This window comes from Alligator mississippiensis, chromosome 2 (assembly GCF_030867095.1).
Source record: "Alligator mississippiensis isolate rAllMis1 chromosome 2, rAllMis1, whole genome shotgun sequence".
Taxonomy (NCBI): domain Eukaryota; kingdom Metazoa; phylum Chordata; order Crocodylia; family Alligatoridae; genus Alligator; species Alligator mississippiensis.
Genome location: NC_081825.1, coordinates 106,131,539 through 106,143,782, shown reverse-complemented (window position 1 = coordinate 106,143,782; position 12,244 = coordinate 106,131,539). Strand labels below are relative to the sequence as shown.

Sequence of the window (12,244 nt, the reverse complement as noted above, 5' to 3'; positions counted from 1 at the left end):
TAGGGTGTAATCCAAAGAACAAAATTAAAAACTAAATCCCACACGTCAATGTGTCTCTTGACATTACTGCTCATATTGACAAGACTTTCTACAGGAATCTCTAGTTTCAGCGAGAAACTCATCCTACCTGGCTCCACACAAACTCTTTTTCAGTTACTATAGCAACAGTTTTCTGTTAACTCCTATTTCCCTTAAGGGCGTAATTATTTCAGTATAACTCCACCCTCCTGCAAAGCTGCATCTTTCATTAATTACTGTGTGAAATCCTGGCTTATTGCACAGATTTTCAATTAAATGAAAAGTAATAAAAATTGTATTTTAAATTGTTCACTCATTGTGCTTCAATTACATGTACTTAACAAAACACTCTACTGGAGTCCCCACGTAACATTCCTTCTGTCTAAATGACCTTAAAGTTACTGAACATCTGTTTTACTCTTATCTTTTCCTGAACTATTTTAGGCATATGTAACTATAAAAAGTTATTAACCTCAAACATCGAAGCCCTTAATCCAATTACCCATATGAAACCCATGGTTTCTACATAATTAAAACAGATACAATGGTAGTCATGTTGGGATTTTTTTCTTTTTTTTTCTTTCTTTCTTTTTTTTGGGGGGGAGGGGTGGTTTTACCAGGTGGAGAAAATGTCCACAATGAAGAGCTTCCACGAATGACAGATTTCATTACACTGGAGACTGGAATTGTCAAGGTCAACCCAGATCCCACACCTTAAATAAATTTATTTGACTGAATTGCCTATGTAAAATAAGAGTCCTTTTGCATGGCTTATATTGTTATGCACACCCCAATTCCCCTTTTCTAGGACTTTTGTTTCTTAAATATTAGCTCCCAAATTAAAATGAACAATCTTTTATTAGGGCCACATAACGGAAGTCTACACTATAGACTTCTGCCAGCGTAGATATGTCAGTGGTATGAATAAAGAAGTGTGATGCCTGATGGACGTGGCTGGGTCATCAGAAATCCCTTGTGTAGAAATATGAAACGTTACATACCAGCAAAATGGTACTTTTATGACACCATAGGCTGCGTCCAAACGAGTGTGGCCATGCAATATGTAGCGCCACAAGTATGCAGCGCCACACGCTGCAGATTCAGGCATTTCCCACACTGCTACCTTGCAGCGCCGGAAGCAGGGGAAGGGGAGATTTGTTTTAGGAGATCCCAGGGTCAAAAAAAGCCAGGTAGAAAAAAGCAGGGTGGTGCTCGTGGAGGCAGCGCACACTGCCCAAAACTGGAGCCTGGCTGGCAGGAGGCGCACACAGTTTCCCCAGCCCCCAGGATCCCAGGTAAGGCTGCAGGGGTCAGCACAGTTGCTGGTCCCAGCCTCCCCTACCCCATCCGGGGTAACCTGCCACATGCCAGAGGGCACATAGCACAGGCATTCCCCGGGGACAGTAGCAGCGATACAAGGTATGCTGCTGCTGGTTGTCCCCATGAAACCAAATGTCTGTGCTCATCTGCATACCACCATAAAGGCTTGCTTCACTTGCTGAAAGTTGATTTTACAATGCCAGCACAAGGCATAGGTTTACCAGTATAGTTATGTTTCTATTAGGAATTTGCCAAACTAGTTATTCTGTAAAGCACTTCTAAGGAGCTAGCACCCTGATTCCAAAAGAAGTAACCAGAGTTCTGTAATGCAGGTGCCAATTGCAAAATAAGAAAGAGTAGGATGAGCTTTTCCTACTGTGTATTCATACTACTCTTTAATACCTGCACTGAGCAAAACACCTGCTCTGAAAGAAAAGAATCTGATTCATCACTTAGCTAAAGTGCAGAGAAAGTAATGGGATTTGAATGCTTTACTGGGAGTGAGCAGGATCAGTGTTGATGATTTCATGCAGCCTTTGGACCAATCAGAAGTAGCCTGTTGCTTCCTGGCCTCCCTCTTGCACTCTTATCTCCTAAAACCTGGACAGAGCACTGACAACTTGGCATCACTCCTCCATTTCTTTGCCATTTACTCACTTACTTCCTTAGAGAGTGAAACTGGAAGTAGACAGGAGTTTCACCATTGACTGAAGTTGGAATAAGATCAGGCCCTGATATAGAAACTCCTATGACATGATACTTTTTGTTCACAATAGTGTCCATGGGCATGGGCATGCGCACACGGAAACACACACGCGCGCACCCTCGCAGGCCCTGAATGCAAAGTAATTCTGTAACGGTTCACATCAATTGATCATCTAATTCATGTACAGTTATTTTCTACTTTAACACCTTTACCCTTCCCTGCAACCCCAAGTTTGATACTTACTGATGCCAACTGCTGTAATAAACTTAATTGCAAGGTCTGGGATTTCACATTGCATAAACAATGGCTCTAAAATATGGCGTCCAAATGCTAGGGATATTACTGCTGTAGCAGCAGGCCTAAAGTAGACAGAAAGAAATAATCAAGAAATGATGGTTAATCTATAGCAATGCATAGACAACATATATACAGGAACACTGTGCTGCTTTATCTCAGGACTGTGATTGCAGATTAAATTGTACCTAAGATTATAAAAGTTTTGGGGAAGGAAATTTGCTCAAACTCAGCATAGCTGAAACAGGAAGCTACTTTGCTACATCCCTCAATGCTGGGGCTGGCCCTTGGAACAAGTTAGGGCATCTACAAGCTGCTATAACTTATGGAGACTGGAATTGTTTTTTTAAATAGTCACTAGATATCAAATACAAATGTACTCCCCCGACACTTGGAATGTGTTTGCAGCATTACGTGACAGTGAGAAACTCTTTGCCTGTGACAATGGGGAACCTGTTACCTCTAGAGTGAAGCAATTCACCTACAAACAAAGCAGAATAAAACAATAACAAAAACGTGCGTTCACGTCAAATATGATTTACAGGTCTCGTTTCCTCCTACTTCTCAAACCAGCAAATTAGTCACTGTTGTGCAAGCTTCGTGTGAATTGATAATGGATTGCATAAGGTTTACACATTCTAGCGTGCACTAACATGGTTAAAGACAGAAAGAACACCAAGTAACTTTGGTTTTCTTTTAAAAGTAATATCCCACTGATGTCATGAGAACCTTTGTTGTCATCATGACCGGCCTTACACCTAATAAATATTAACACAGAGTAAGAATGATGTCAAAACATCCCTGAATCATTAAATCTGAAAGCCAGCCAAGAGAACAGACTTGTTATAACTTGTAGACAGGACCATATTGCTAAATTTCTGTGTAGAATTGTATTTCTGATTCTCACTGCTGTAAACTAATTGGCTGCCATTGAGAGAACTAAAGACCTGTAAGTGTATTAGTTCTTTTAATCAAAAATGTTGCGCACAGTTTTCTCAGCTAAGCCCTTTTCCCTGTAAGAGACTGCAGTGTTAACACACCCACAAGCTCTTGAAGCAGCCACAATTAGGAACAAACTTTTCCTCCCCTCACAATCATTTTAGGAACTGTTACAAACCTAAGAGACATTTAAACGGTCCTACCAACCATCATGTTTAAATACATTTCTCACTAGTACTCTTCCCTTCACTAATGCGATTAGGGAGTTTTTTTTCCCCTAGAGCCATGTTACCACTAAGCTTTAAAACTATGCAGAAGTCACCACAGCATTTAAAGATGGTAGGTGCTAATAGGCTTTCAGTCATAAGTTGAACAAGAACATACTGCCAGCTGCACCAGTTTTTAGAAAAATGGTATGTGCTGGCAGCATATTACAAGTTTCCACTCACATGGTATCATGCTATTTATACCTTGATCAAAAGGTATTAACCTTTTTTTATACCTGCTAGTGAAAACAAAAGCTCTTCTGAACTTGGATTTTTTTTCATATAATCTTTTTGTTCATATAATGCAAAAAAAAAGCTCTGTAACATTGATCCACTGATTTCTTTGTTTGTGGATTGCAACTCTTTGCAAAGGCCCCAGAAAAAATGAAAGCTCATAAGACTTTTCTAGAGCCGCTGCAAGCTTATTTGGGGGGGTGCACCATCTAAATTCTAGGAGCTTTATTTTTCTCTCTTTACACCTGTGTAAATAAGGTATTAGCTGCAGTTAAAATAATACCAGGTTTGAATTGGTGTGAGAGGAGAAGCAGGCACTGCGTGTTATTATATTCAGCTAACCCAGAAATGTTCTTAAGATAGTTTTATTTACTCTCTTGCAGTCTGATCCAACATGATGTGTGACGTTTTGGCTGATTTGCAATGTTAAGAAAATATTTTTCTTTCCAGAGACAAAGTTCCCTTTTGGAAAAGACTTTGTGGAGATTAGTAACTTTACCACAGAACTTTTAAATTGTCCTATACAATTTTATATCTAGAATATTTTATATTAAATTCCACGGGGCAATTTAGTTTCTTTCAACAGGATGGTATTCTGTGAAGTTTCATTGAGTGTTCCAGCAATTTGCATATAATCCTATTTAACTTTAACATATTTCTACTGGCTTTCATCATTACAAGATTTTCTATAAAAGTTTGGTTGTAGAAATACTGAATCAGTTTAAATATGACAGAGCCTAAACTGCCATGTATCTTGTGGACTGAACCAAATCTTTATTTTAGGATTCTGGCTAAATGCCATGCTCCCAAAAATGACATAACACATATACACCCATAATATAAACAAGTTTGAACAAAGTAACCAAACTACAAATATTATACTAAAAATAGAGCCCACCAACATAAAAACATTTTATTAATATAAATATAGTAGTAAATCAAGACATAGATCTATAATATTGCTATACACAGATCCACAATTGAGACAATAAAATCAAGTCTAATGTTAAAATGTATCACTCATATCAGTAATAAAGGATATTTAGCTCTAATCTCCTCAGCCTTGTAAGCAAAAATTGTGAGACAGTTTATTACATTTGGATTTGTTTGCTGCAAAATCCAGATTAATTTATCTCTGTTTGAGAAGTGTATCAATTTCTGCAAGTACGGTAATAAATAGGTTCTTTTTATATCATTATATAAGGAACATTGTAATACGTAGTGGACAGTAGCTTCCACAACTCCTAGACAAGACTGGGCAACATCTTTTAGCCCTTAGGATGGAAAATCTACGTCCAGCCAAAACAGCTGTGGGCATCTGTTCGGTCCTGAGTCTAGTCAACGAGAGTTGCCATTTATTATTGAGATCCAACTGTAGATACCTTTCTCCCCCCTAATCTAATTTCCAAAGAGTATATAAAGGGGCAATGCGAGTAGCCCTAGCCACTGCAAAATCATTCTGCCTGGCAATATGTCGTATCTTGTGGAAAGCTCGAACCTTTTCTATGGGGGAGAAAGATCTTTCATTACCTTTGAGATAGTATCCCATCCCAGAAAGTAGAAAAGTGCGGGAAAGAAAAGCTAACGCAGGTGACTGGAGAGGAGGGGGATAATTAACATCTTCTATGTAGCGTAATTTAAGCAGATGAGATGGTAAAAGGGGAAGGATTTTAAACCAAAATCTTGCCATTCTAATAATAATATTAGTTAAAATAGAATCAATTCCCATCTCTAATCTCAGAAAAGATGCAGGAGTTGAGGGAGGAAGAGCCAGAAGAGCGGTATGTCTACATCATTACTAGAGGCATAACCCCATAATTCAGCGCCACATAAAATATGAGAGGTAACTTTGGCTTTGTATATAAGAGCTTGGACTGATCGCCCTGCTGTGGTTTCATAAAATTTCTTTATAGCCACAGCCAATTGGTTGCCTTAATTTTAGCTGACTGTATATGATGCTTCCATGATGGAGAATCTGTGCATAAGACACTCAGATATCTATAGGTTTTGACAACTTCAAGTTTGGTTCCCCCTATATTCCATGGATATTTCATCAAATGACTTCCTCAATACATTATTTTGGATTTATCATAAATTATCTTTAAATTATTTTGTTCACAAAGATGCTCAAAAGTTGTAATTTCTCTGTGTAATCCAATAGGACTTCTTGACAGTATAACAGTATCATCTGCAATACATTAAAATAGGAATCAGGGTTGCTTATAATTTTGGGGGATGAAAATACGCATCCTGCATATTTCCCAAAGTATTCATGTAAAGATTAAATAACAAAGGGGCCAAAATACATCCTTGTCCAGCCCCTTTTTGTATGTGAATTTTTTGTGCGAGGTCACCCTTCAAGCCCCACCTAACTTGGACCCATGTATCTTTATAATATTTTATCAACAAATGCAAAAGAGAAGGGTCAATCCCATAATTTATCAGTTTTTCCCAAAGTTTACTTCTATCTATACTATCAAAGGCTCTTGACAAATCTACAAATGCAATACACAGTGCTGATTTGTGCATTTGCGTATAAATTATGTCCCAAAAATTGAAGAATGAAATGTTAACAATAGTGGAATATCTGTCCCTAAATCCGGTCTGATGTTCATGTAATATGTTTTCCCCTTTCACCCAATGCTATGTGATGATATAACAAATGGCACCCAAAAATTTTAGCGTAAACGTCTATCAAACTTATAGGGCAATAAGATTCTGGCTTATCTTTCAAACCTTTCTTGAAAATCAGTACAATAATACTCCCTTTCCAGGAATCTGGGATTTGGCCCAACTCAATTATAGAGTTACACCATTTTTCCAGGATCAGAGTCTACCATTTAATTTGTTTTGTTTTGTTGCATTTAAATTTCCAAGCAGTTTTGCTATTTCTTGTTTTGACCATAACAAGAAGTGGAAATATTGAAGCATAAATCTGGTATAATTGAGCCTTACCACTAGGGAGTCAGATCATGTACCCTCATGACTCTTCATCCTTTATTGTATCTAGCCATGTCAGTAATTCTCAACCAGTATGCCATGGCACTCTGGGGTGCCTTGAGACCCTTTCAAAGGTACCACAGGGTGCCACATAATGTTAATACTGTTAGGTGTGCAAATCACAAGATAAACCCAAAGATTTCAAATAAGAATCCAAAGTGTCAAAAACATTCTGCCCTGCTGTGGTCTTTCTGAGTTCTTTGCAACAGAATTATCATTCTAGTATTTATCTGTTGTAAAAAGCACAAGCGAAAATTAAGAGCTGACATTTTCAGAGGGATGCCTGAAGTCTGTTTAGGGGTGCCTCAGATCTAAAAAGGTTGCGAATTACTGCGCTATGTGACGTAGGCATAAATATTAAAAGCTGAACAGGGGGATCATATGCTTCCATAGTAAGTTTCATAGTCATGTGTTCCAAACACATGAGGGGATACAAAGAGAAGTCCTATCTGAATTTATTATTATTATTATTTATTATTATTATTTACTACATGGGTACCTGAAATATTATTGATATGGGTAAGCCTTGTACCTTCATAGCTGTAAAACCAAGTACTGTAGCTGACCTTAAATGAAAACTAGTTTGATTTGGGTTTTTTTCCAGAAGACACAGAGAGAGTCTGCAAGCCAAAATGTCAGTGCTGGCAAACCAAACAGAAAACAGTTCTGAAGCAGAAATCTGAACAGAATTAAGTCTGAGGGTCAAAATGCATTAGACTATCTCTGTCCATCACCAATCAAGTTTTTTTTGCTGCATTTCAATGTACTGACATTGGAACAACAAGGGTTAAGAAAACCTACAGGAGACTCACCGTATTATAAGCAGTTCCACCCAGACTCTAACAAAAGCAGGTAATGGTCCAAAGGCTTCCAGGATGTATGTGTAATGGCCTCCAGATTTCTTGATGCATGTTCCTAGTTCCGCATAACAGAGTGCACCTATGAAAAATGTATTTATATTACATTGTAGTACTACAAGAGATAATCAATCAATGGGGATTATTCAGAATATTTATAACAAACAGTAGGAACAGGGTAAATAGGAGAGCTGGTTAAATCTTAGATATCCTTCCATTTTTTTTCATTAATACAAGCAGCCTCAAATAATGTGTGTGTGTAATGTATTCAATTACATTTGATCCTAAGACACTGAATAACTTATTTGTTGATACAATGTTTCATTGCTCAACCAATTCATAGTGACCAGGTAAATGAAACTGCTGTGTCATGCTAACTGGCCTGGTTACCTATCACACAAGTCCCGTCAGGATGACACATCATTGGTTCAGACCCTACTGAAATGACAAAGGCCTGGAAATTGTACACTTTTAACCCTTGTTGTGAAACATATTGATGAGACAATGTCAGGAAGCATGCACTCTTGATACAGGAATTTACTTGCTAGTACTGTTAATTTACTGCTAGTACTGGGGGGTTGACCTACTGAGGTCCCTTCCGACCCTAATATCTATGAATTCCTCATGCACACTGGCTAACAAACACCCAAAATCAAATTTTTCAACACTTTCACAGTCTGATATGCACTCCTAAACTGCATTTCTGTCTTAAACACAGAGGGCCTTCATGCCCCCTTAACAGGAGGACTCTTCTTCAACAGAATAAGAGAATACAGTCTTCAACATGTTTACACTTGATAAAATAAAACATAAAACAATATTGGTGTCGTGGCAGCCTGTTCCTGCAAAAGTCAAGAATGGTTGTTCCTTTTTTAAATGAATTTGAGAAAAATAGTACCATACCACTGGAGCATTCACTAAGACTGCCACCTGCTTTCTTCACCCTTCATGCAGCATTTGGCGGTAGATAGCCACTATAAGGACTTAGGAGTATAGGAACAAAGAACTGAAAGGGGTCTCCTGGACCACTGTATTTTCAGGCAAACTGTTACAATTCCCAATATGACCATTTCAAACCCTCACAAACAATTTCAAAGTACAAAACCAGAAACCCAAAAAACACCCTGTAACATCCCATGAGTAAAAATAGAGGAACCTAGACTACTGCTAATGCTATGACACAGAAGTAATTGCTTAACATGCATTTGGATGAATACAAGAAGGAGACCAGACCACATGCTACAGAGAAAGGCAGTCTTTTCCAATCTGATCTAAAAGTCATAAGTCTTCCTGTCCAAATTTGTCAATCAGTGGCCATGTCTACATGAGACCCTGACTGCGCAGTAGCCCAATATTAGTGCACTGTAGTGTTGCATGGCAAAAAGTGTGATGCAACACTATTGCGCAGTAGTATTAGGCACAGTAGCATCACAAAGAAGGCATTCACTAGCACCACTGTACAGTAACTTGGGTTACTCCACATTTATTATCTTTTTATGCAAGTATTAAATTAACGCACAGTAATCATTCACACACATTAATCTCATGTAGACATGGCCACTTTGCAGAAGAGCAAAGTCTTTTAGCCAGGAGGATAAAATGTTCTCATCTCCATGTGTGGACAACATCAGTTAAGGAGAGGTGTATCTCATAAATACCGTTATAAATGGTTTAGTAACATGCAGGAATACAGAATCAATAGAACTATATGGTTTTAATAAATCATGGCTTGCAGTGTTATGATTGGTGATATATATGCAGTGGTCAAGGATGCAGTCCCTCAGTAAATAATGCTATAGCATTTTAAGGTATAAACCACATTTTTCAAAGCAGCACAACACTCAAAACCACTCGTATGCCCAGTGTTTTTGGTCACATACATACATGCATGTGATATAGTCTAACAATAGAGAAAGCACTACATAATATACATTTTTTTTCATTGATAGGGATGTATTCTACAGCCATTAAAACATGTTTTTATTAAGAACTCCATGCATATCGCACTTGCTTCGATTTGGGGCCCTGCTGAAGTCTTTGTGTGGTATTAATGAACGTAACTGATATTCTACCTAAAGTGATTGGAGAGTCACATTTAGAAAAACCTGTTGATGTGTTTTTTCTTGCCAATTTATCTGGAAGGTTGTAAGACAGAATCAGTTTGAAAGAAGCTGTTGTAATGCTGTAATCAGTATTTCATAGAGAGCATCACCAAGACCACTGGTAATGAAAAATAGTATGTATGACATTTTATCACAACATGAATGTATGACATTTTACAACGTGTGTATGACGTGAAAAAATGTATGACATCTTATCACAACATGTAAAGGCAGAGGGGAAAAATCAGAATGTACTATATTTAATCACTCTTCGTATACCACATAACTATGAAGGTTAATTTCAAATATCCTGTGTTCAGGCAAGGTGTGTCTCTAGTTTTATCTAAAGGCCAGCATATAACTGGATGCCAAATTGTGTTTACTTCAAGAAAAAGGTTTGGGTCTTAGGCAGTACCTTCAGAGTTCGATGGCAAATTACTGTTGTGTCTTATATTGTGCCTGTAATTAAATAAATTCAACCTCTGATGAGAAGGGGCAGTAACATTTTTCAACATTCTTTTTCATTCTTTGTATTTCTTCAAAACAATCAATGATCCTGGCCAATTTACCCAGGGCAAAATTCACATGTCCCATCTATTAAGCAGGCACGTGCTACTTAGTGTTTTCCCTCTTTACCACATGCCAGAAGACAAGTAGTCTGGATTTTAAATAAAGCCAATATTTGTGTCAGTTGCTCAGCTTTTTTGCGATTAACTCATTAAGTTGGTCAATAGACCTTCTGTTCCACATAATCAAGGGTGCTGATATCCATTGTGAATGCAGCTCTTTATACAACAAGACAAATAAACTGGCATTCATAAGGAGTTCTAATACTTTTACTAATGAAAATGTGCAAATATTGTAGCCAGATACATTCCAGAAGACAAAGTTCACAATATGTGCTTGTTTCGAAATTCCTCAATTTTGGGGGTGCAGTTTTTCATAAAATATCGTGAACTGATAAATGAAGTGACAAACAGTTGCAGAAAGTTTTAATTTAATTCAATTTCTTGCCAGTAACTGTTTTTGTCCAGAAGTTATTCATCTTAGAACTGGATCAGATGAGCAGGGAACTGAGAAAAGCTGTTTAAACATCTCACAGGTGTTCAAAATGACCAGCCCATCTCTCTAGCTTGCAAGCATGCTGTAAACTAATCCATACATTTAAAACAAGAACATCAAACATATACCACACTTCACAATACAGTAATGGATACTTCCCTCTCCTGATATATTAGGGATGCATTAAAAACACTGTTTGGTCTAGGGTCTTCATACAGCCCTTCAGTAGAGTTTTATGCCATAATGCTCATGATAGAGGCAATACTGATTGCACACAACTGTACCATTGAGAGAGCCCATCAAATAGCAAATAAGTATCCATAGCCTTACTGGTCCTCAAGCATCAGATTGATCTTTGATATCCACTAGCAAAAATAAGAAGAGAAGAATTCACCAGCTGTCCCAAAGGAGCAATTATAAACTTTGACTAACTTACCAAACAGTGAGAGGATACCACACACTGTCCAGACAACCAAGGACATTCCCACGCTGCCGGTGTTCTCCAGAATTCCTTTAGGAGAGATGAAGATTCCTGCTCCAATGATAGTACCAATTATAATGGATATGCCTCTCAACAAAGTTACTTTTTTCTTCAGCACTACTTTTTCTTCCCTCACTGGCTCTTTGCTGTCCATAGAAGGCAACCTGCCATTAGATTGCCCCTGCACATAGCTTCCATTAGTGATTGTAGGTACAGCAGGTTTCCTAAACATGCTAGCAATCAGCACACTCAAAACAAACAAAACTTTAAAAAAAAACTTTGTGGCAGACGCTCAAGGTTTCTTCCTCTATTTGTGAGTAGTTAATTGCTCTCCGTGCCTTTCCAATGCCTTCCAAGCTGTTCCTACACACAGGTAAACCATTCAAGGTGTATTTTTACTCTTCATTGAAATCTAAATGCTATTCCCTAACATCTGAACTCTCCCAGCACAGGCTGGTGCTGCCTTGTCATTGGAAACCAGTTCTGCTTCCGCGTGGACTTGTATTTAAGCTCCTGTCATACCAAGTTACTCGTGCTGAATGATGATGCAAATTCTGCAGGTTTGCATCAGCCATCTGGGATTATTCAGCACTTTTTTCTTTCTTTCTTTCTTTTTTTTTTTTAAACGGTAGGGGTATGTTGCACAACTGACCTGAGCTATTTAGGAAGAACAAAGCTCTCACTTAAAAGGAACCTTAACCTATCAGGCAGTAGTACACTAATGTCGACACATTCAAACACACTCCCAAGTATTTAAAAGAACTAGTAGTGAGACACAAAAGCCTGTTTCAAAATACAAAGCCCTTCAGCCAGAAACAAAAAAATCAAACAGGATACGTCATCTTTGGGTCTTCTCCAATTCTTTTTTTCAATACTATCTTTTCACTACCGTATACTTCAGGGTTTTCAACTGTTGTGTTTTGTTAGGTCTAGTTAGTTTGTCTAAAAATCTATTTTCTTTACCT

At 37.9% G+C, this 12,244-nt stretch overlaps 1 protein-coding gene across 1 annotated transcript in view; it reads right to left on the bottom strand.

Moving 5' to 3' along the window:
- SLC7A11 (solute carrier family 7 member 11) overlaps positions 1–11,962 on the bottom strand; it is an 87,703-nt gene extending 75,741 nt beyond the window's left edge. The window contains exons 1-3 of the mRNA XM_014595654.3: positions 11,235–11,962; positions 7,590–7,716; positions 2,288–2,403 (exon numbers count right to left, since the gene is read on the bottom strand). Coding sequence (XP_014451140.1) covers positions 2,288–2,403; positions 7,590–7,716; positions 11,235–11,511 — 520 coding nt within the window. The 5' untranslated portion in view covers positions 11,512–11,962. The remainder of the gene's footprint in view (positions 1–2,287; positions 2,404–7,589; positions 7,717–11,234) is intronic.
- Positions 11,963–12,244: the final 282 nt, after the last annotated feature.